The sequence below is a fragment of the Leucoraja erinacea genome, chromosome 22 (assembly GCF_028641065.1).
Source record: "Leucoraja erinacea ecotype New England chromosome 22, Leri_hhj_1, whole genome shotgun sequence".
Taxonomy (NCBI): domain Eukaryota; kingdom Metazoa; phylum Chordata; class Chondrichthyes; order Rajiformes; family Rajidae; genus Leucoraja; species Leucoraja erinaceus.
In genome coordinates, this window is record NC_073398.1 from 4,884,868 (window position 1) to 4,910,360 (window position 25,493).

Consider the following 25,493-nt stretch of genomic DNA (forward strand, 5'->3'; position numbering starts at 1 on the left):
CCTTTTGCTATGAAAGCTAACATACCATTCGCTTTCTTCACTGCCTGCTGCACCTGCATGCCTACTTTCAATGACTGGTGTACCATGACACCCAGGTCTCGCTGCATCTCCCCTTTTCGGCCACCATTTAGATAATAGTCTGCTTTCCTATTTTTGCCACCAAAATGGATAACCTCACATTTATCCACATTATACTGCATCTGCCAAACATTTGCCCACTCACCCAGCCTATCCAAGTCACCTTGCAGTCTCCTAGCATCCTCCTCACAGCTAACACTGCCCCCCAGCTTAGTGTCATCCGCAAACTTGGAGATGTTGCCTTCAATGCCCTCATCCAGATCATTAATATATATTGTAAATAGCTGGGGTCGCAGCACTGAGCCTTGCGGTACCCCACTAGTCACTGCCTGCCATTGTGAAAAGGACCCGTTTACTCCTACTCTTTGCTTCCTGCTTGCCAGCCAGTTCTCTATCCACATCAATACTGAACCCCCAATGCCGTGTGCTTTAAGTTTGTATACTAATCTCTTATGTGGGACCTTGTCGAAAGCCTTCTGGAAGTCCAGATATAACACATCCACTGGTTCTCCCCTATCCACGCTACTAGTTACATTCTCATGCTGTTCATCTGATGGGTGGGAGACACAGCGGGGACTATTCTTGGATCGACTCCATCATTTGTGGTTGACCACCCGAATCACAACACTAGCACCAGCCCGAAATAAGTGCTGATTAACGTACGGTGGATGTGTTTGTAAAACATGCACAAATTAGCAGCAAAGTAGGTATTGTGTAAATCTCCAGGCCAGTTGGCTTATTTCGTTTTTAGTTTTATGTTAGTTTAGTTTTTATGTTAGTTTAGCACGGAAACAGGACCTTTGACCCACCGAGTCCTCACTGACCAGCGATCCCCTCACATTAAAGGGCCTGTCCCACTGTACGAGGTAATTCAAGAGTTCTCCCGAGTTTTACCTTGATTCGAACTCGTAGAATGTCCGTAGCGGGTCCGTAGGAGTTCGTGGATGACTCGTAGCGGCCCGTACGAGTAAAAAGTAACAATTTTTTTCATCACGAGTATTTTTTTACTCGTGGACATTTTTCACAACGTTGCCGGATTTCCCGAGTACCTACCGTTACTCGTACGAGCCGCTACGTGACATCCACGAACTCCTACGGACATTCTCCGAAAATCTCGGGAGAATTCTTGAATTACCTCGTACAGTGGGACAGGCCCTCAACGCTATCCTACACACACACACACACACACGCACGCACGCACGCACACACACAGCACGCACGCACGCACGCACGCACGCACGCGCGCGCGCGCACGCACGCACGCACGCACACGCACACGCACGCACGCACGCACACACACACGCACGCACGCACGCACGCACGCACACACACACACACACACACACACACACAGACACACGCACACACACACACACACACACACACACACACACACACACACACACACACACACACACACACACACACACACACACACACACACACACACACACACACACACACACACACACACACACACTAGGGACAATTTACAATTATACCAAGCCAATGGCCTTGAGATCCCGGAGAAACCCCACGGGGAGAACGTACAAACTATGCACAGACAGCACCCATAGTCGGGATTGAACCCGGGGGTCTCTGGCGCTGTGAGGCAGCAACTCTGCCGCTGTGCCACCGATGATTTTAAGTGCTGGTTTCATTTGAAGGATGTGTCTGGTTTTTCACTCCCCAACGTTTTTCCTGTGTTGCAGAACTTCCTCCGGCACCAGAACAACAAGACTAACTACAACCTGGTGTGTGAGACGCTACAGTTCATGGACTGTATCTGCGGCAGCACCACGGGCGGGCTCGGCCTGCTGGGGTTGTACATCAACAAAAAAAACGTCTCCCTCGTCAACCAGACCCTGGAGACGCTGACTGAATATTGCCAGGGGCCTTGTCACGAGAACCAGGTAAGTCTCCAGCACAAGGGGATCTTGTCCGTGGAGAGCCACAGAGCGGCGGAGTAGCTCAGTGGGACAGGCAGCTTCTCTGGAGAGAAAGGATGGGCGACGATTCAGGTCGAGACCCTTCTGCAGGTTGAATCTGAATGTAGAGACGGGTTTGGGGGGGGGGGGGGGGGGGGGGAACCTGGAGGTAAGAAAGGGGCCAGAACAAATCGGGGCCGGCAACTGATGACCAAGGAAGGGTGGAGCCCACAATGGTCCATTGTTGGCTGAGGAAGAGGTGCTAACGAAGGATGCGAACAGTGAAACTGGTAGGATGACAAGGGGAGTGGGGGGTGGGGAGAGTGAGGGAATAACAGGGTTACTTGAAATGAGATAAATCCACGTTCATACCGCTGGGGTGCAAGCTGCCCAAGTGAAATACGAGGTGCTGGTCCTCCAGTGTGCGTGTGACCTCACTCTGACAGTGGAGGAGGCCCAGGGCAGAAAGGTCAGTGTGGGAATGGGAAGGGGAGTTAAAATGTTTGGCAACTGGGTAGGCCAAGGTGGACTGAGTGGAAGTGTTCAGCGATGTCCAGTGTAGGGTTTGGGACGTCGAGGTGCTTCACGGGCTTGGGTTGGGAACAACCGCCAGAAATTGCAGAGAGTTGTGAATGAAACCCTGTCTGTCACACAGACTAGACCTCCCACCGTTGACTCCATCTACACTTCACGCTGTCGTGCAAAATCAAAGACTCGTCCCACCCCGGCCATTCCTTCTTCTCCCCACTCCTGTCCGACCCAAGGTATAGAAGCTTGAATACGCGTACCACCACCAGACTCAAGGACAGCTTCTTCCCCTCTGTTACCAGGCTTCTGAACGGTCCTTCCATAAGCCAGGGTACTGTCCGATTCACCTCTACCCCATTGCGGACATTGGACTGTGTCTCTGGAACTGATGCGCTACAATGCTGAGACCTGTATTCTGCACTCTGTATCTTCCCCTTTGCTCTACCTGTTGTACTTGAGTTTGACCATTGCAATTATCTATGGTATGTCTGATCAGTTTGGATAGCTCATGAACCATAAGGTCATAAGGAATAGGAGGAGAATTAGGCCATTCGGCCCATCAAGTCTACTTGGCCATTCAATCGTGGCTGATCTGTCACCACCGAAGATCTCGGAAAAACCCACGCAGGTCGTGGGGAGAACGTAAAACTCCGTACAGGCAGCACCCGTAGTCGGAATCGAACCCGGGTCTCTGGCGCTGCATTCGCTGTAAGGCAGCAACTCTACCGCTGCGCCACCGTTACCGCCCAATTTGATTGAGTTTTTTGAAGACGGTAAGGCGGTAGACTTGGTCTGTATGGACTCGACCCGAAACGTCACCAATTCCTTCGCTCCATAGATGCTGCCTCACCCGCTGAGTTTCTCCAGCATTTTTATCGACCAACAATACTTTATTGTCACATGTACCGGGGCACGGGGAAACGTTTTGCATACAATGCACACGGAATGCGAAGAGCGGCCATGTATAGGAGCCACGCAAGGATTCACTCTGTCTGCTATTCTCTTGTTCACAGACCTGCATCACCACCCACGAGTGTAACGGCATTGATATCATCATCGCACTGATCCTCAACGAAATTAACCCTCTCAGCAAGTACCACATGGATCTGGTCCTGAAACTAAAGGTAATAAAGTCTGTTCCTGTGCACCGAAGCTTTTGGTTTTTTTAAGTGTCATTGTCTCAATTTGATTCACAAATCCTTGCATGTAGTAGAAATAAAATTACATTTAATTGTTGTCTATACATCTCATTAGTTGTTGTAGCTCCCTATGGTCCATTTCTCAATTGCCAATATTAAATATAGATAGTCATAGAGTCTACCAGCGTGGAAACAGGCCCTTCGGCCCATCTTGCCCACACTGGCCGCATGTCCAGTCTACATTAGTCCCACCTGCCTTCGTGTGGCCTCTTCCTTGGCCCCCTTCGGTCATGGCTGACCATGGGTGTCTCCAGGGTGCTATTCCCTATATGGAGGACGCCTGTATGTGACTTTTGTTTAACGTGGGGAGACTGGTGCACAGACAGACACCCCCACGGTCCTTGACAGATCTGGGTCACGATCCAGTGGCATGGAGTCCAAGACGACCTGAGACCCTTTTCTGCTGCAGCCTTCATCCGCCTTCCCAGCCGTTGTGACGCTCCACTAAGGTCAGCCATCAACCTCCGCCTGTTCCACCGTTGAGGTCTTGGTTGGATTGCTCTTTGTCAGGGACCTCCCCCTCGACCTTCCTGCCATGTGTGGCCCTACCAGGAGCATAGCTCCAGACGGCATCGCTCTCAGGATCTCAGGACCACACAAGCTTCTCCACCACGAAAAGGTGATAATCCACAGAGAAGGCCTATCTTGGATAGATTAAGTATAAATATAGATTAACTATTATCAAGGACGAGTCTCCTCCCTAGTCACTCTCTCTTCTCCCCTCTCCTATCATGCAAGAGGTACAGAAGTGTGAAAACATTCACCATAAGATTCAGGGACAGTTTCTTCCCGGCTGTAATCAAACAACTGAAAGTGAACATGCAGGTGCAGCAGGCAGTGAAGAAAGCAAACGGCATGTTGGCCTTCATAGCGAGAGGATTTGAATATAGGAGCAAGGAGGTCCTACTGCAGTTGTATAGGGCCCTGGTGAGACCACACCTGGAGTATTGGGTGCAGTTTTGGTCTCCTAGTTTGAGGAAGGACATTTTTGCTATTGAGGGAGTGCAGCGTAGGTTCACCAGGTTAATTCCCGGGATGGCGGAACTGAAAATGGATGAAAGCATGGATCGACTGAGCTTGTATTCACTGGAATTCAGAAGGATGAGAGGTGATCTTATAGAAACATATAAAATTCTTAAGGGATTAGACAGGCTAGTTGCAGGAAAAATGTTCCCCATGTTGGAGTCCAGAACCATGGGACACAGTTGAAGAATAAGTGGTAGGCCATTAAGGACTGAGATGAGGAAAAACCTTTTCACCCAGAGTGTTGTGAATCTGTGGAATTCTCTGCCACATAAAACAGTGGAGGCCAATTCACTGGATGTTTTCAAGAGAGAGTTGGATATAGCTCTTAGGGCTAAGGGAATCAATGGATATGGGGAGAAAGCCAGAACGGGATACTGATTTTGGATGATCAGCATATTGAATGGCGGTGTTGGTTCGATGGGACGAATGGCCTACTCCTGCACCTATTTTCTATGTTTCTCACTGAATCATCCTAGCACAACTAGAGAGCGGTCCTGACCTCCCATCTACCTCACTGGATACCCTAAGACATGACAATTACAAAATGAAGAACTCACTGACGTCATTAGCTTTACTCTTTAAGAAGGAACTGCAGATGCTGGAAAATCGAAGGTAGACAAAAATGCTTGAGAAACTCAACGGGTGAGGCAGCATCTATGGAGCGAAGGAGATAGGCGACGTTTCGGGTCGAGACCCTTCTTCAGACTTGTCGCATATTTCCTTCGCTCCATAGATGCTGCCTCACCCGCTGAGTTTCTCCAACATTTTTGTCATTAACTTTACTACTCATTTCCATCCTGTACTCAAATTCACTTGGACCGTCTCCGACATCTCCCTACTGTTTCTTGATCTCACCATCTCCATCACAGGAGACAGACTATCAACTGACATCTATTATAAACCCACTGACTCCCATAGCTATCTTGACTACATTTCTTCCCACCCTGCTTCATGTAAGGACTCTATCCCTTACTCCCAATTCCTCCGTCTACGCCACATCTGCGCCTAAGATGAAGTGTTCCATACCAGGACATTACAGATGTCCTCATTCATTAGGGGACGGGGGTTCCCCTCTTCCATCATAGACGAGGCCCTCACTAGGGTCTCCTCGAAATCCCGCAGCTCAACTCTTGCTCCCCCTCCCCCATTCGTAACAAGGACAGAGTCCCCCCTTATCCCCACTTTCACCCCATCAGCCGTCGCATACAACATTTTCGCCACCTCCCAAGGGATCTCCCAATGGCCACATCTTCCCATCTCCACCCCTTTCTGCTTTCCGCAGAGACTGTCCCCTACGCTACTCTCTGGTCAACTCATCCCTTCCCACCCAAACCACCCCCTCCCCAGGTACTTTCCCCTGCAACCACAGAAGATGCAACACCTGTCCCTTTACCTCCCTCCTCGACTCCATCCAATGACCCCGACCACCTTTCCAGGTGAGGCAGAGGTTCACTTGCACCTCCTCCAATCTCATCTACTGTATCTGCTGTTCCAGGTGTGGACTCCTGTATATCGGCGAGACCAAGTGCAGATTCGGCGATCGTTTCGCTGAACACCTCCGCTCAGTCTAATCTCCCGGTTGCTCAGCACTTTAATTCCCCCTCCCATTCCCAATCTGACCTTTCTGTCCTGGGCCTCCTCCATTGTCAGAGTGAGGCCCAGCACAAATTGGAGGAACAGCACCTCATATTTCCCTTGGGCAGCTTACACCCCAGCGGTATGAACATTGACTTCTCTAACTTCAAGTAACCCTTGTTTTCCCTCTCTCTCTCCATCCCCTCCCCTTTCCCAGTTGTCCAACCAGTCCTACTGTCTCCGACTACATTTTATTTCTGTTTGTTTTGTTGTTACCTTCTCCCAACTAGCAATGATCTATTCTACATTTTCCTTGATCCACATTTCCTTTGCCCTGTTTTCACACCTTACACATCCTTATTTATCTATCTCTCTCCCCCACTCCGACGTCAGTCTGAAGCAGGGTCTCGACCCGGAACATCACCCATTCCTCTCTCCAGAGATGCTGCCTGTCCCGCTGAGTTATTCCAGCAATTTGTGTCTATCTATCTTTAATTGGACAATACTAGACTACCTTGCACTAAACATTATTCCCTTCAGTCTTAGATAGTCTGAAGTTGGGTCTCGACCCGAAGCGTCACCTACTCCTTTTCTCCATAGATGCTGCCTCACCCGCTGAGTTTGTCCAGCATTTTTGGTCTACTTCCCTTTATCATGTATCTGTACACTGTGTTAGTACTCTACGAGCTTTTCACTGTACCTCAGTACACGTGACCATAAAGGAAACTAAACTAGCTAGGTATTTGGATGGATGGATAGATAGATAAATATACAGACACATACATCGAAGGATACATACAGATACTGTATATATATAGATAGATACCAACATAGATAAATGCATACAGATAGACATAAATAGATAATAAAGCACGGAAACATTCCCTTCGGCCCATCGAGTCCACACTGAACATCGATCACCCTCATCCTATTTTATTCATCCTCACATTCCCATTCCCCACCTCCCACCCCAAGATCTGCTCGCTTAGCTTAGACATCTTGGACAATTCACAGCTGCCAACAGACCTCCTGACCCACACATCTTTTATTTGGGGCGTGGGAGGAAACTGGAGCACCCCAGAGGAAACCGACGTGGTCACGGAGAACGTGCAAACTCCACACAAAGAGCACCTGGGTTGAGGATGGAACCTGGGTCATTGGAGCTGCGAGGCAGTGGCTCTTCCAGTGTGTTCCAGGCACCCACCAGCCTCTGTGTAAAAATGGATACCCATACGCCTATCCAACGGTCATTGAATTGCCACTAACGTGTCTGCCTCCACCACCACCCCTGGCAGCGGGTCCCAGCCACTCAACTGGACTTGCCCCGCACATCTCCTTTAAACTTTGCCCCGTTCACATCAAAGCTGTGTCCTCCAGTCTTTGATATTACCGAAGACACACACAAAGTGCTGGAGTAACTCAGAGGATCTGCCAGGATACGTGACGTTTCGGGTCAGGGGGCTTCCTCAGACTAAAACAGGACATTTGTCATTATATGGAGAAACAAGGAACTGCAGATGCTGGTTTAAAAAAAGGGTCCCGACCTAAAATGTCAACTCTCCACGTTAGTTTAGTTTAGAGATATAGCGTGGAAACAAACCCTTCGGCCCACCTGGTCCGCACCGACCAGCGATCCCCGCATATTAACACTGCCCTACACACACTGGGGACAATTTTACTTTTATATATAACAATAAAATTACAAACAACCTGTACGCCTTTGGAGTGTGGGAGGAAAACAAAAGTCTCAAAGAGAATCCACGCAGGTTACTGGGAGGACGTACAAACTCAGTACAGACAGCACCTGTAGTCAGGATCGAACCCGGGTCTCTGGAGCTGTGAGGCAGCAACTCTCCCGCCTCAGAAATGCTGCCTGACCCGCTGAGTTACTTCAGCATCTGGTGTCTACATGTTTTTTTTTCCATGTTGTTCTAATTAAAACACCTGTGCTTTTTCTTTTGTAGAACAATGCATCTAAGCTTTTACTTTCCATTATGGAAAGCCGACATGACAGTGAGAACGCAGAGAGAATTCTGTACAATATGCGACCAAAGGAACTGGTAAGAGCTTGCTAAGGCGTGGTGGATCTAGACGCGTTGCGGGCAATCGCTGACAAGTTATTTTCTGTTGAGCGGCTGTCGGCCTTTTGGGTAGGTGGCGTATTGAATGGGCGACCATTCGGTAAGTTTGCTTTCAGGGGACGCAGCTTTTCAGTTCGTAGGCGTTTAGGCAGCCCACCCGTTCGGTTAGTTTGCATTTAGGCGTCCCATCCTTTTGGTTAGTAGGCGTTTCACCTTCGGACTCTTTAGGTTCATTGGCGTTTCGGCCTCGTTTCTATTCGGTTCTTTGGCTTCGGCTTCTTTGCTTCGGCCTCTTGTCTGTCGGCGCCACATCCGGGTACCGAGCCACCGTGCCAACCTAAATCAATGAATGCCAGCTACTCTGCTTGCCCTGTTTTTGCAAAGGGAACGTTACTCAAAGCATCACATGTGGCATATTTGTACCATTTTGTGGCTTTGAATATAATAATAATAATAATAATAATAATAATATTTATATAGCACATTTTCAGTCAATTTGCATTGACCCCAAAGTGCTTCACATAATTACATTACATTACACACAGGCAAAGGTGGGTGAAGTGTCTTGCCCCAAGGACACAACGACAGTATGCACTCCAAGCGGGATTCGAACCGGCTACCTTCCGGTCGCCAGCCGAACACTTAGCCCATTGTGCCATCTGTCGTCCCACTTTATTGAGTAAACTGGAAATACAGTGTGCCTTATCTTTCTTATCGAAATTCACTAAGCGGGACATTGGAACATTTATAACATATTGGGCTGCACGGTGGCGCAGCTGGTAGAGTTGCTGCCTGACAGCGTCAGTGACACGGGTTCGATCCAGACCTTGGGTGCTGCCTGTGTGGAGTTTGCACGTTCTTCCCCGTGACCGCATGTGTCCTCCGGGTGCTCCGGTTTCCTCCTACATTCCAAGTGACGTGCGGGTTTGCAGGTTAATTGGCCCTCTGTAAATTGCCCTCAGTGTATAGGGAGTGGATGAGAAAGTGGGATGAGGTAGTACTAGTGTGAACGGGTGATCGATGGTCTTCCTCCCCTCCCCGATCTTTCCCCTATGTCCTCTAGTTCTCGATTTCCCCTACTCTGAGCAAGTCACTGGGTATTTTTAAAGTGGAGATTGAGAGTTTCTTGATTAGAAAGGGTGGAGATGGCGATGTTCTGGGTTACCTGTGAAGTAAAGAGCCACAAGAGTTTTATTGTCATGTGTCCCAGATAGGTCTATATACATATTCACACATACTCAATAAATAATTTCCGCTTTCAAAATATCCAATGACCTGGCCCCCACAGCCGTCTGTGGCAATAAATTCCACAGATTCACCACCCTCTGGCTTTAGAAAATCCTCCTCATCTCCTTTCTAAAGGAACGTCCTTTTATTCTGAGGCTATGACCTCTGGTCCTAGACTCTCCCTCTAGTGAAAACATCCTCTCCACGTCCACTCTATCCAGGCCTGTGGGCTGGGAAAGTGGAGCTAGATAGATTATTTTCTTTGAATCACTTCCCCCTGGAAGGCGACTCCGGACTGTCAAAGCTGCCACAGCCAGACATAAAAACAGTTTTTGTCCACGATAGTTGCTCTACTCAACAGCCAAAACTCTGTAGCCTCCCTTTGATCTGGTATTTTGTTGGTTCACATCAAGAGAGTCAAGAGTCAAGAGTCAATTTAATTGATCAATGGTATTTTATCGTTAATGTCTTATTATTATTAATGTTTAGTGTTTTCTGAGTCATTCGTAACTGTCCCGCGGTTAAAGCACTGTATGTCATGTTGTTACTTGTGGGCGGAGCACCAAGGCAAATTCCTTGTATGTGACTACTTGGCCAATAAACGTACTTACTTACTTCTTGATTAGTACGGGTGTCAGAGGTTGCAGGAAGAAGTGAGGAGAATGGGGTCAGAGAGGGGAAGATCGACCAGTCATGATTGAATGGTGGAGCTGACGCGATGGGCCAAATGGCCTAATTCTGCTCCTATGTCTTATGGTCTAATGATTACCATAACAAGCTGGGGATCTTTTTCTTTTGAAGGTTGACGTGATAAAGATTGCTTACAACCAAAGCATGGAGCTCAACGATGAGAGTGTTTCAGACGACAATATCGCCCCAAAGGATGTTGGTCATAATATTTTCATCTTGGCTCACCAGGTATGCTGATTGGTCTTGTACGTTCTTTATCCATCCCCGCGTTACACGGGGTGGTCACAAAAACACTTCACATCCTGATTTTCTGTAGTGCAAAATTGCATCATCAATGCAAGCGTCAAGAAATGCAAGTGGAAAAACATTCAGCAAGTTCATTTTTCTCACATAAATTTCATTCGAGCACATTTTTTATTTTTACTCTTTGAGTGGAGGCGCAGCAGTAGTGTTGCTGCCTTACAGTGACAGAGACCCGGGTTCAATCCTGACTACGTGAGCTGTCTGTACGGAGTTTGGTACGCTCTCCCCGTGACCGCGTGGGTTTTCTCCGGGTGCTCCGGTTTCCTCCCGCACTCCAAAGACTTACGGGTTTGTAGGTTAATTGGCTTGGGTAAAATTGTAACTTGTCCCTAATTGTAGGATAGTGGTAGTGTGCGGGGTGATCAGTGGTCGGCGTGGACTCGATGGGCCGAAGGGCCTGTTTCCGCACTGTATCTCTAAACTAAACTAAAAATAAAATTCAATGCCCAAGTTGTTTTGGGAATGATTTGTGTATTTGGAAAGGCTACATTTTCATTTCTCAAACTGCCGTATCCTGTACATATTTTTGCTGCTAAGCGTGACTTTGGTTATCCAGTTAAATCAATAGCACAGACGTGATTTGTGTTTCTTCTGCTGGTTCAAATGCTCGGAAATCAGGGGCCTGTTTAACACCCGGGCGGCGCGGTGGCGCAGCGGTAGAGTTGCTGCCTGACTGCGCCAGAGACCCAGGTTCAATCCTGACTGCGGGTGCTGTCTGTAAGGAGTTTGTACGGTCTCCCCGTGACTGCGCGGGTTTTCTCTGGGTGCTCCGGTTTCCTCCCACACTCCAAAGACGTACAGGTTTGTCGGTTAATTGGCTTTGGTAAAAATTGTAACTTGTCCCAACCTGTGCAGGATAATGTTAGTGTACGGGGTGATCGCTGGCCAGCGCGGACTCGGTGGGCCAAAGGACCCGTTTGTGCGTTGTATCTCTAAACTAAACTAAACTAAACTAAACTAAACTAAACTAAACTAAGTTCAGCCAGTAACTGACAGAACAAAGAAAGTGAAAACTGCAGATGCTGGAAATCTAAAATAAAACTAGAAAATGCTGGAAACACTCAGCAGGTCAGGCAGCATCTGTGGAAAAAGAAACAGTTAACATTTCAGGTCAGGGACATTTTTGATGAAGAATCCTTGAGCAGGCTGGATCTCTATTCCTTGGAACGCAGGAGGATGAGGGGTGATCTTATAGAGGTGTATAAAATCATGAGAGGAATAGAACGGGTAGACTCACAGAGTCTCTTGCCCAGAGTAGGGGAATCGAGGACCAGAGGACATAGGTTCAAGGTGAAGGGGGAAAAGATTTTATAGGAATCTGAGGGGTAACTTTTTCACACAAAGGGTGGTGCGTGTATGGAACGAGCTGACAGAGGAGGTAGTTGAGGCTGGGACTATCGCAACGTTTAAGAAACAGTTTGACAGGTACATGGATAGGACAAGTTTGGAGGGATATGGACCAAACGCACGCAGGTAGCTGGGACATGTTGGCCAGTGTGGGCAAGTTGGGCCGAAGAGCCTGATTCCACACTGTATCACTCTATGACTCCAGCCTCCGACCTCCGAACTCTGGTTCGGCAACAATTGTAAATTGTCCCTAGTGTGTGTCGGATAGGGTTAGTGTGCAGGGGTCACTGGTCGATGCGGACTCGGTTGGGCGAAGGGCCTGTTTCTGCTCTATATCTCTAAGCTAATCTAAACTAAACTAAAGCAGACTAATTTAAACAAGACTAAATGAGAGTAAACCAAACTGATCTCTAAACTTCCAAGTGAACCTTGTGCCATTGTACAGTGATGAAGCACGTGCCTTTCTGCTGCGGACCTTCACTTACTCGAGGATCTAACGCTGTCTCTCCTCCAGTTGTCGCAACACAACAAGCTGCTGCAGCAGATGCTTAAACCGGGCTCTGATCCACTGGACGAAGGTGGAGAAGCTGTAACGTATTACGCTAATCGCACGGCGCAGATCGAGGTAAGGGAACCCGTCTCCGTCACCTTCCACCCCGTCCTATAGCGAGCGGCTGCCCCTTCCAAAGCTGCCACAACCCCCGGAGCAAGTAGGGATGAGTCCGCAGCCAGATCGGGCAAACGGCAGAGTGAATGCCTTACGATCAGCTCCCGTGATCCAACACTTCACAGTCGAGCGGGCCAAAACTCCTCAGCTGGGCTTTGTGTGCAATCCAGCACCCGGGACAACTCATCATTCACCCAGCCACGGCCGAGTCGGTCGATGAATTGCCCTCGGGAATCAGTCCCGTATTTTGACTTTTTGTCCCTTAAGTGAGAAAGTTGGCGACCCAAGATGGCGTCCAAGCCAGGCGGCTCTTTGTGTTCTGGTCACAGAAGTGGATCTGCAATCCCGCATTATAATCGCTTCACTCTCTTAAAACTCTACTCCGACACCTCTCACTTTAACTGTGCTAAACGTTTCTCTTAATCGGATTTGCCTTCCATCGCCAGATTGTGCGCCACGATCGTTCCATGGAGCAGATCGTCTTCCCGGTGCCGAGCATCTGTGGGTACCTGACCCACGAGTCCAAATTTAAGGTCTTCAACAGCACGGAGAGGGATGAGCAGGGCAGCAAAGTCAACGACTTCTTCCAACAATCCCACAACCTCTACAATGAGATGATTTGGCAGAAGAAGATCAAAAGTAAATACTCTCCTTTCCACCGCGTCGATCGGTTGAGGCCGCACTTTAGTGCTGCCAAGGCTTTTGTGTTTCCTTCGCGTTGACATTTGCGGGCAAGAGTTTTGTTGTGCATGAATCTCCAGCTAACGTCCGTCCTGTCCCACTTTCACCACCTAATTCACGACCTCTGCCGAGTTTGCCCATGACTCGTACTTGCAGCATGGTCGTCACGAGGTCATAGGAGGTCGCAGGTAGGTCGTAGCAGGCCGTGATGTTAGTCGTAGGTTATCGTGGCATCAAGTAGGTCGGGGCGTTTTTTCTAGCCTGATGAAAAATGTCCACGAGTAAAAAAGGTCGTGAATTAGGTCGTGAATGTGGGACAGGCCCTTAAGGTGTTGACAAGATTCATCCTTGGTCATCCACAATAGAACTGGCTCTGCTTATTCTGCTGCTTCACAATCCGTAACACTCGGCGTGTAACGCAGGGTCGAAGGCAGATCCTCTCCCTCAGCTGGAAAGAAAGAACTGCAGATGTCAGATTACACAAAAAAATACAGGGTGCTGGAGTTAACTTTAAAGTAACTTTAAGGGCGGCACAGAGGCGCAGCGGTAGAGTTGCTGCCTTGCAGCGCCAGAGACCCGGGTTCGATCCTGACTACGGGTGCTGTCTGTACGGAGTTTGTACATTCTCCCCGTGGCTTTCCTCCGAGATCATCGGTCTCCTCCCACACTCCAAAGACGTACAGGTTTGTAGGTTAATTGGCTTGGTATAAAATGTAAATTGTCCCCAGTGTGTGTAGGGTATTGTTAGTGTGCGGGGATCGCTGGTCGTCGCGGACTCTGTGGGCCGAAGGGCCTGTTTATGCGCTGTATCTCTAAACTAAAGCTAAACTAACTCAGCGATATAGTAATTATGATACAATATAGCACCTGTCTCAACTAACTGCTCTGGCAGCTTGTTCCATCTACTCACCACCTCGTGAGTGAAATAGTTGCCTTAGGTTCCTTTTAAACTTTTCCCATCTCACCTTAAACCTAAGCCCTCTGGTTCTTGATGCCCCTACTCTGCATTATAGGCTCTACATTCACCATATGCTTCCACTTATGTTTTTATGCACCTCCATAAGATCACCCCTCAGCTTCCTACATGCCAAGGAATAAAGTCCTCGTCTGCCTATAACTCCCTATAGCTCAGTCCCTCGTGTCCTGTCAACATCATCGTCAATTGACTTTGCGCCCTTTGCACCAGCGGATTGACATCCTCCCATAGCATTCGGCCCATCAAGTCCACTCTGCCATTCAATCATGGCTGATCTATCTCTCCCTCCTCACCCCAGTCTCCTGCCTTCTCCCCATAACCCCTGACGCCCGTACTAATCAAGAACCTCTCAATGACAGCATTAAAAATATCCCTTGACTTGGCCTCCACAGCCGTCTGTGGCAATGAATTCCACAGATTCACCACCCTCTGACCAAAGAAATTTCTCCTCATCTCCTTTCCAAAAGAATGTCCTTTAATTCTGAGGCTGTGCCCTCTGGTCCTAGACTCTCCCACTAGTGGAAACGTCTTCTCCACATCCACATCAACTCTATCCAGGCCTTTCACTATTTGGCGGGTTTCAATGACAAAGTGGGTGGGAGGGGATTTGAGGGGGGCCGGTTTGGAAGCGATGGCCCTTTCTGTGCGATCGATGTCATTCTTTGTAAGTGCGTAAGTTCTGTCACTGTAGCCGGGCAGGTGCAGATTTATACTGGACGGCCACTGTGAGAGTTTTAATCACCTCAATGTGCCTCTCTTCAGACAACCCAGGCCTGTTTTGGTTCTCGAAGAACATGTCGCTGTGGGGAAACATTTCGTTCAACTTTGCCGTGTTTATCAACCTGGCCGTTGCCCTGTTCTATCCATTTGGAGATGAAGGTGATGAGAGTAAGTTTGAGTTTTAAAATTCATTTAAAAAAAATGTAACCCGGATGCTTTCCCAGTTCACCCGACACCGCAGGTGGCCCTTCAGCCCGACAAACCTGCCCCAACACTCGGTGAGGTTTTGGCCCCCTCAATTGCCCCCTTGTGACCCATCATCGTCTAATGAATGAATGATACCTCATTGGGACATGTGATGTGTCACAGTGGTATTCTTTGTTTTGCCAGCCCAAGGTATGCAAAGAGTCACCACATAAAGGACACTATCAAAGTTACAAAGAATTCCATTTGTAATCCCCTTTAGTTCTCAGCGGCCCCCCTCCTCACCCCCCCCCCCCCCCCCCCACCCCCCCCCCCCCGCCAGGTTTTCCTTTGTTTTCCCTCTCAATGCTTCCCCCATGCTGGGTCTCCCTTTGTTCTTGGCGACATGTCACAGAAACATGGAAAATAGGTGCAGGAGTAGGCCATTCAGCCCATCGAGCCAGCACCGACATTCAGTGTGATCATGTGTTTAAGAAGCAACTGCAGATGCTGGAAAATCGAAGGTAGACAAAAATGCTGGAGAAACTCAGCGGGTGCAGCAGCATCTATGGAGCGAAGGAAATAGGCAACGTTTTGGGCCCCGAAACGTTGCCTATTTCCTTCGCTCCATAGATGCTGCTGCACCTGCTGAGTTTCTCCAGCATTTTTGTCTACCTTCAATATGATCATGGCTGATCATCCAAAATCAGTACCCCGTTCCTGCCTTCTTCCCATATCCCTTGATTCCGTTAGCCCTAAGAGCTATATCTTACTCTCTCTTGAAGACATCTATCCAGTGAATTGGCCTCCACAGATTCCACAGATTCACAACTCTGTGGGTGAAAAGGTTGTTCCTCATCTCTGTTCTGAAATGGCCTAACCGCTTATTCTTAAACTGTGACCCCTGGTTCTGGACTCCCCCAACATGGGGAACCTCTGTCCGACCTCTGGCACTACCCACCTCCGCCACTGCACATAGTTCCTCAACACAACAACTCTAAAGAACACAGGGCCACGCAACTGCAAGGGCAGCAACAGCGAGACTGTGATTGATTGAAAGATACAGCGTGGAAACAGGCCCCCTGGCCCACCGAGTCCACACTGACCCATCGATCATATGTTCACACTAGTTCTATGTTATCCCATCCACTCCCTATACACTAGGGGGCAATTTGCAGAGGGCCAATTCATCTACAAACCCGCACGTCTTTAAGATGTGGGTGGAAACCGGAGCATCCAGAGGAAACCCATGCGGCTGCAGGGGGAACGTGCGAACTCCACAGAGACAGCACCCAAGGTCAGGATGGAACCTCCGGTCTCTGGTGCTCTGCCAACATTCCAGTTTCCTCCCACATTCCAAACACTCGCGGGTTTGTAGGTTAATTGGCTTTGGTAAAAATTGTAAAATGTCCCTGGTGTGTAGGATAGTACTGGTGTATAGAGTTGGACAGCACGGACTGGATGGACCGAAGGGCATGTTTCCACACTGTATCTGGAAACTAAACTAAACCCAGGTTTATCCTGACTCTCGTGCTGTCTGCGTGAGGTTTGCACGTTCTCCCCGTGACCAGGTGGGTTTCCTCTGGGTGCTCCGGTTTCCTCCCACACTACAGAGTCGTGCGTGTTTGGTTATTTGACAACCGTAAAATTGCCCCGTGTGTGCAGAGAGTTGGTGTGAAAGTGTATTAAAACATGGAACTGGTGTGAATGGGTGATCGATGGTCAGCGTGGTCTCGATGGGCCGAACGGCCTGTTTCCATGCTGTATCTCTAAACTAAACTAAACTGAACTATGTTTCTGAATGGCACGGTGGCACAGCGGTAGTGTTGCTGCCTTACAGCGCCAGAGACCCAGGTTCAATCCCGACTACAGAAGATGTCTGTACGGAGAATGTACCTCGTGGGTTTTCTCCAAGATCTGCAGATTCAATAGACAATAGGTGCAGGAGTCAGCCATTCTGCCCTTCAAGCCAGCACCAACATTTAGCAATGTTACAAAATTTTGAGATTAAAAAAATCAAGTCTGTAATTTATCCCATCAGATAAAGCATAAAAATAAGTTTAATTTGACACCTAATTCATTTTCATATCTCAAGTATTTAAAAAGTTATGGCCATTTTCATACTCGGAAATTAGCATCTTGTTCCCTATTGATTTTCTATGGACATAACAAAAAAGCTGTGATCATGGACAGTCAAAAGGCCATAACCTTCTTAAAAATTAAGAGAACTGAATGAAATTTTCAGTTATCGTAGATTGAACCATTCTGAAACAAACATAAAATAATCTTACTTGGATGACCTGAAATTAAAACATATAATTAGTTAGTTACCCAAGTGTAGCAAATTTCAAACTTCAATTACTAGATCTAAACATCTATCCATTTCTTAATAAATGATTAACGTTTTTAAATAGCCCAAGTGTCCAAATAATATTCATAAATAATTCACAATAAAACATGATTTTAAAATCTCATTTACATTAATTTATAGGCCAAATGGAAGGAATTTAGTGTTCAATTGCTGTAAATTAAAGTCCATTTTAAATCAGCTTTCTAGTGGGTTCCTGTGAACGCGCTGGTTTAGAACGTTCACATTGCAGTGGATTTGTGCCCCAAATGCCCAGAAAAATACTGCGGGATATAAAGAGCCCAAAATGAACTACTCGCTATAGAAAACTTTATATACAGGGTTCTTAGGAAGCCCCTTTTAATGTAAAAATAAGGTACATACCTTTAATTGTTTGCTTTATAAAACCCTGGGGCTGCGAGAGGTCGCGGGTTTAGAGAGTGATTTTTAAACTACTATAACTATTATACAAGGCCATAAAAACTAATAATACCTTTTGCGACGGGGTCTTTCAGCGATTTTTCGTTAATGATTTACTAGGCTGAACATTTTTGATTGCAACAGCCTAGTAAAAATCGTGTTTTAAACCCGCCCCCTCTAAACAGCGCCAAAATCACACACACGGGGTGGGGAAGATTCTCAGCCACGATTCAGGTAGGTTTTGTAACATACCTACACCATTCATTGTGATCATGGCTGATCATCCACAATCCTGCCTTCTCCCCAGATCCCCTGACTCCGCTATCTTTAAGAGCTCTATCCAACTCTCTCTTGAAACTCCCACACTCCAAAGACGTACAGGTTTGTCGCTTAATTGGCTTGGGATAATTGTAAATTGTCCCTAATGTGTGTAGGATGATGTTAATGTGCGGGGATCGCTGGGCGGCACGGACTCGGTGGGCCGAAGGGCCTGATCCCGCTCTTTATCTCTGAACTAAACTCCAGTTATAAGTGAGATATCTATGATATTTATTATAGTCGGCGTGCAGTGCCTTTGACTGAGTTCCTGTGCGTGATCTTGTTTGTCCCAGTAAGGCGTTGCTGCTACCAACTATCTCGACACTCTCATCTTTCCTCCTCCCCTCTGCAGGTACAATCTTGCCCCTGTTCTCGCTGCTGCTCTGGATAGTTCTCATTGTTTGCACTGTCTTGCTTATCCTCATCCCCAAGCCTCATGGAATCCGACTATTCACCGTGTCCGTGATGTTCCGATCCATCTACACCATCGGGCTGTGTCCGACTTTGATGCTCCTGGGAGCTCTCAATGTAAGTAGCAATGGTTCTGCAGAAGCTGGTCTATACCCAAAGATTGGCACAAAGTGCTGGAGTAACTCAGCGGCTCAGGCAGCATCTTTGCAGAGAAAGGATGGGTGGCCTTAGTACAAGATATAATCCGATCAAAGACAGCCGAGGTCTCCAATAAGGTAGATAGTAGCTCAGGACCGCTCTGTAGTTGTGGTAGGATGGTTTAGTTGCCTGATAACAGCTGGGAAGAAACTGTCCCTGAATCTGGAGGTGTGCGTTTTCACACTTCAGTAACTCTTGCCTGATGGGAGAGGGGAGAAGAGGGAGTGACCGGGTTGAGACTGGTCCTTGATGATGCTGCTGGCCTTGCCGAGTCAGCGTGAGGTGTAGATGGAGTCAATGGAAGGGAGGTTGGTCTGTGTGATGGTCTGGGTTGCGTCTATAACTCTCTGCAATTTGTTGCGCATGGTCAGGCTTTCGGGAAAACTGCTTCAGAAAGTGGCGCGGTGGCACAGCGGCAGAGTTGCTGCCTCACAGCGCCAGAGACCCGGGTTCCATCCTGACCACGGGTGCTGTCTGTGCGGAGTTTGTACGTTCTCCCCGTGACTGCGTGGGTTTTCTCCGGTTGCTCCCGTTTCCTCCCACACTCCAAAGACGCACGGGTTTGTAGGCTAATGGACTTGGTAACATTATAAATTGTCCACAGTTTGTGTAGGATTATATTAGTGTACAGGGTGATCGCGGGTCAGCATGGACTCGGTGGGCTGAAGGGCCTGTTTCCACTCTGTATCTCTAATCTAAAACTAAAAGTAATGAAGAAGAAACAAGTTTCAGTCCCATTCTTAATCAAGCTGTGGACTTCCATCATTCATTCCATGGAGCGTAGGAGGATGAGGGGATATCTTATAGAGGTATACAAAATCATGAGAGGAATAGATTGAGTCGATGCACAGACCCAGAGTAGGGGAATCGAGGACATGGGTTCAAGGTGAAGGGGAAAAGATTGAATAGGAATCCGAGGGGTAACTTTTTCACACAGGAGGGTGGTGGGTGTATGGAACGAGCTGCCAGAGGAGGTAGTTGAGGCTGGGACTATCCCATTGTTTAACAAACAGTTGGACAGGTACATGGATAGAACAGGTTTGAAGGGTTATGGACCAAGCGCAGGCAAGTGGGACTAGGGTGGATGGGACATTGTTGGCCGGTGTGGGCGAGTTGGGCCTGTTTCCACACTGTATCACTCTATGACTCTGTGAGTATCTCTCAACATGGTTAATAGCTGTGGATTGACAAGTGGTTAAATGTATGTTTAACATACTTTTCTCTTGTGCTCACTGAAATCTTATTCTCTTGTATTTCTTTTAGCTGTGCAATAAAATCGTGTTCTTGGTCAGTTTTGTGGGCAATCGTGGAACCTTCACCCAGGGTTACAAGGCGGTTGTGATGGATGTACCCTTCTTGTACCACCTTCTCTATGTGGTCGTCTGCATATTTGGTCTCTTTGTCCACGAGTTATTTTACAGTTTCCTGGTAAGTGATAGATCGACCATCTGAAATTTAAAAAAAAAACACAGGCTCTGGAAGAAGCCATCGATTTCCCCGAATGTGATATCTAGTGTTTTGGGATGCATTTTATTCTGCATCGGACTGCAATGGTGCATCTCACAGAACCGGGGCCTCACATTTGATTCAAGACAATACAATACAATGGTGTAGCAGGGAACTGCAGGTGTTGGTTTACACCGAAGATAGACACAGAATGCTGGAGTAATCAGCAGATTTATTGTCACATGGGCAAAAGCACAGTCAAATCCCTTGTTTGCATACAGTTCAGTAAAATATTTCCATATCTGAGCACAATCCCCGAGTAACAAAGTGTAAAGAAATAGTCCAGTGAGACTGCATGCATGAGATGCTAGGTTTTGGTAACATTTTCAAAGTCCAATCTACGCTCTAGGCCATAAAATCACACAGGCCACACAAAAAAGCTGGAGAAACTCAGCGGGTGCAGAAGCATCTATGGAGCGAAGGAAATAGGCAACGTTTCGGGAAACGTTGCCTATTTCCTTCGCTCCATAGATGCTGCTGCACCCGCTGAGTTTCTCCAGCTTTTTTGTGTAACCTTCGATTCTCCAGCATCTGCAGTTCCCTCTTAAACAAATCACACAGGCCGTTCGGCCCAACTTGCCCATGCAGACCTATATGCCCCATCTTACACTAGTCCCACCTGCCTGCTTTTGGCCCATATCTCTCTAAACCTGTCCTATCCATGTGCCTGTCCAAATGTTTCTTAAGTGTTACAATAGTCCCAGCCTCAACTGCCTCCTCCAGCAGCTCGTTCCATACACCCACCAGCCTTTGTTTAAAAAAGTTACTCCTCAGGTTCCCTATTAAATCTTTCCCCCCCCCCCCCCTCGCCTTAAACCTATGTGTCCTCTGGTTCTCAGTTCCCCTATAATGGGCCCGATCTATTCCTCTCATAATTTTGCACACCTCTATAAGATCACCACTCACCCTCCTGCACTCCAAGAAATGGAGCCCCAGCCTGCTCAACCTCTCCCTTTCGTTCAGTCACTCGAGTCCTGCCACCATTCTGGTAAATCTTCTCTGTAGCCTTTCAAGCTGGAGGATTCAGACCTCTGGTGCTGTCTGTGGGGAGTCTGCATGCTCTCCCTATGACCATGCAGGTTCTCTCTCCCCCCCCATTTGCTTCCCCCTCCCCGGGTGCTCTGATCTCCTCCCAGATCTCAGAAACCTGTCGGTAGGTCCCCACATCGTCTCTAGTGTGTAGGTGAGTGATAGAATCTAGGGGAGTGTTGATGGGAACAAGGGGAGAGTATATTGGAGCGAGTGTTATAGCCCTGTCCCACTGTATGTTCATTCAAGAGCCTCGTGAGTTAAAAAAAAAATCAAACTCGTGGTAAGCAGGGAGAATGAATGTAGCGGGTACGTCGGAGCTCGGGGACGTCTCTTAGCGGCTCGTAACGCTAACGGCGGGTACTCGGGAAGACTCGCTAACGGCAGGTAAGCACGGGAAGACTCGTGAAGATTTTTCAGCATACTGACGAGGGGCCATTACCGTAAATCTCCAAGTTCGAACCAGGGCAAACTCGGGGAGAACTGTTGAATGAACCCGTACAGTGGGACAGGGGTTTAAGACTACAAACCTCTACGCTTTTGTAATGTGGGTGAAAACCGGAGCTCCTGGAGAAAACCCACCCAGTCACGGGGAGAACACACAAACTCCATACAGACAGCACCCGTAGTCAGGATCGAACCCGGGTCTCAGGCGCTGTAAGGCAGCAAATCTACTGCTGCACCACCGTGCCTCCTTATTGGGTTTCCTCTGTCTGCTCCAGTGTTTTCCCACATCCTAAAGACATGCAGGTTTGGGTTAATTGGCGTCTGTAAATTGTCCCCAGTGTGTAGTGAGTGGGTGAGAAAATGGGGTGACATAGAAAAGCTGTGAATGGGCGATCGATGGTCAGCATAGACTCGGTGGTCAGCATGGACTCGGTGGGCCGAAGGGCCTGTTTCCATGTTGCATCTTTCAATCGATTCAATCATATTTGGGGCAATCATTTTCCCTGTCATTTTCAACAGATTGGGAAGTTTGACTCTACAACCTTTCTGATCCAGAAGACATATTCACAGACTCAAGTGTTTCAGTTTAGTGTATTGTCACGTGTGCCGAGGTACAGTGAAAAGCTGTTGTTGCGTGCTAACCAGTCAGCGGAAAGACAAGACGTGATTACAATCGAGCCGTCCACAGTGTATAGATACATTATAAGGGAATAACATTTAGTGCAAGGTAAAGCCAGCAAAGTCTGATCAAGGATAGTCCGAGGGTCACCAATGAGGTAGATAGTAGTTCAGGGGAGTGAACTACCTCTGGTTGAGGTAGGATGGTTCAGTTGCCTGATAACAGCTGGGAAGAAACTGTCCCCAAATCTGGAGGTGTGCGTTTTCACACTTCCATACCTTTTGCCCGATGGGAGAGGGGAGAAGAGGGAATGGCCAGGATGCGACTCGCCCTTGATTACGCTGCTGGCCTTGCCGAGGCAGCGTGATGTGCAAATGGAGTCAATGGAAGGGAGGTTGGTTTGTGCGATGGTCTGGGCTGCGTCCACAATTTGGTAGAGTTTCTTGTGGCCTTGGACGGGGCCGTTCCCAAACCGTGCTGGGTTTTTATTAAACTGTTTACTTTCCATTATTGTCGTTTGTGATTTCCCCGTTGTAATGGGAGCTTTCTCTTTCCCCCAGCTGTTTGACCTGATCCAGAGACAGGAAACGTTGCTGAATGTAATAAAGAGCGTGACCCGTAATGGCCGCTCCATTATCCTGACCGCTGTGCTGGCTCTCATCCTCGTCTACCTCTTCTCCATCGTGGGCTTCCTCTTCCTGCAAGATGACTTCATCATGGCGGTTGAACAACTGGAGAAGAACAAGTCCTCTCTCTCAGGTCCCTCCGTTCCTTACCAATACCGTTTGGATTTGAGTGCATTGTAACGCGAGATAATTATCTTCATTGAAGCATCTTATTCCTTCCCCCCTCCCCCCTTCCGCTAAAGACAATGCAAGTAAAGGGCCGGTCCCACCAGCATGCGACTGCATGCATCTAGCGCGACCTAACGTGGTCGCTTGAGCCGTATGGCCTCGCGGGGCCGTCCCACTTCGATCGCCGGAGCAGTATGGAGTTGTGCGGAGCTGGTCCCGACATTGCGCGGGGCTCCGAAAAACTGACACTGTCCAAAAATTCCGCGCGGCAACGGCCTGTCGGCCCGTGGCCGCATTGAGCGTCTGGACGCCGTACGCCTAGCACGTGGCATTGCGCAATGACGTAACCGCCCGACGCCGTGCGACGTCCAAATTCAGTCGGCCCGCCTCCTGCCCAGCTGATTGGTCAGTATGATGTCGGGACCAACCCCGCACAACTCCGTACGCCTCCGCGGTTGGAAGCGGGACCGGCCCCGCGAGGCCGCACGCCTCAAGCCACCATGTTTGGTCGCGCTGGTCGCATGCTGGTGGGACAGGCCCTTTAAGATTGATGCTTCACAACCAATTGGGAAATGTGACTTGGAGTTCCAAGGAACTGCAGATGCTGGTTCACAACAAACAAAAGCGCACACACAACGTGCTGGAGTAACTCGGCAGGTCAGGCAGCATCTCAGAAGAACGTGGATGGGTGACGTTTCAGGTCAGGTCTGTTCCACAGACTGATTGTGGGGGAGGGGAAGAGATGTAGATTTTGGAGCTGATGGAATGAATTGAAAGAGACAGCTTGGAAACAGGCCCTTGAGCCCACTCGGTCCGCGCCGACTATCAGTTCACACGGTGGTTGTCGGTTATCCTGTATCCTCATCCACTCCCGACACATCGGGGACAATTCTCACAGAGGGCCAGTTAACCTACAAACCCGCACAGCTTTGGAGTGTGGGAGGAAACCGAAGCACCCGGGGGAAAGCCGCACGGTCACGGGGAAAACGTGCAAACACCACACAAACACCGCCCGCGATCATGATCTGACCCGGGTCGCCGGTGCTGGGGAGGCAGCAGCTCTACCCGCTGCACCACCCTGTAGCAAAGGGTGAGGGGGGCAGCTGGAGGAACTGAGCGGATCGGGCGGCATCCGTGGGGGGGATATGGTCAGTCAATGTATCAGGGCCGGGCTTCACAAGTGAATTAGACTTGGTCTGGCCAGGCCACATTTGGAATATTGTGAACCATTGTATATGAGGAAGGACGTGCTGGCCCTGGAGAGGGTCCAGGGAAGGTCCACAAGAATGATTCCAGGAATGAGTGGGTTAACATCTGATGAACGTTTGACACCACTGGGCCTGTACTCGCTGGAGTTTAGAAGGACGAAGGAGGACCTCTTTGAAATGTACAGCACAGTGAAAGGCTTGGATAGAGTGTGGATGTGGAGAGGATATTTCCACTAGTGGGAGAGTCTAGGACCAGGGGTCACAGCCTCAGAATTAAAGGACATTCTTTTGGGAAGGAGATGAGGAGAAATTTCTTTCGCCAGAGGGTGGTGAATCTGCGGAATTCATTGCCACAGAAGGCTGTGGAGGCCACGTCAGTGGATATTTCTAAGGCAGAGATAGATAGATTCTTGATTAGTACGGGTGTCAGAGGTTATGGGGAGAAGGCAGGAGAATGGGGTTAGGAGGGAGAGATAGATCAGCCATGATTGAATGGAGGAGTAGATCGAGTAGGAGGAGTAGGCAGCCGCAGCACCCATAGTAAGGATCGAACCCGGGTCTCTGGCGCTGTAAGGTAGCAACTCTACCGCTGCACCACCGTGATGCCCGATATTAAAATGTTGTTGTACTTTAAGATTTTCATCCTCATGACTTTATATTTATATCAGTAATAAACTCGTACACCTATTGGCAGCCTGTGGCCCGCTGCTCTACACAGCCTTCACAGCCGGTAGAGCCTAAACACCTCAGAAACACCACTATCATACCAGCCACCACCACCACCCCTGGCAACACAGTCCAGGCACTCACCACCCTCTGTGTAAAAACAATCACTTCTCCGATAAACTTTCTCCCACTCACCTTACAGCTATAAGTTCATAACTTCTAGGAGCAGATTTGGACCATTCGGCCCATCAAGTCTACTCCGCCATTGAATCGTGGCTGATCTGTCTCTCCCTCCTATCCCCTTCTCCCCACAACCTCTGA

General features: G+C 48.5%; 1 protein-coding gene across 2 annotated transcripts in view; it reads left to right on the forward strand.

Annotated features, from left to right (window-relative positions):
* itpr2 (inositol 1,4,5-trisphosphate receptor, type 2) overlaps positions 1–25,493 on the forward strand; it is a 387,486-nt gene that overhangs the window by 175,145 nt on the left and 186,848 nt on the right. For both annotated transcript variants that reach the window (XR_008725216.1, XM_055652809.1), the window contains exons 42-51: positions 1,791–1,991; positions 3,548–3,658; positions 8,299–8,394; positions 10,444–10,560; positions 12,497–12,607; positions 13,096–13,288; positions 15,069–15,194; positions 18,647–18,822; positions 20,167–20,331; positions 23,065–23,263. Coding sequence is in view for 1 of the 2 variants with exons in the window: in XM_055652809.1 (XP_055508784.1) it covers positions 1,791–1,991; positions 3,548–3,658; positions 8,299–8,394; positions 10,444–10,560; positions 12,497–12,607; positions 13,096–13,288; positions 15,069–15,194; positions 18,647–18,822; positions 20,167–20,331; positions 23,065–23,263 (1,495 nt within the window). In the remaining variant the exon portion in view is untranslated. The remainder of the gene's footprint in view (positions 1–1,790; positions 1,992–3,547; positions 3,659–8,298; positions 8,395–10,443; positions 10,561–12,496; positions 12,608–13,095; positions 13,289–15,068; positions 15,195–18,646; positions 18,823–20,166; positions 20,332–23,064; positions 23,264–25,493) is intronic.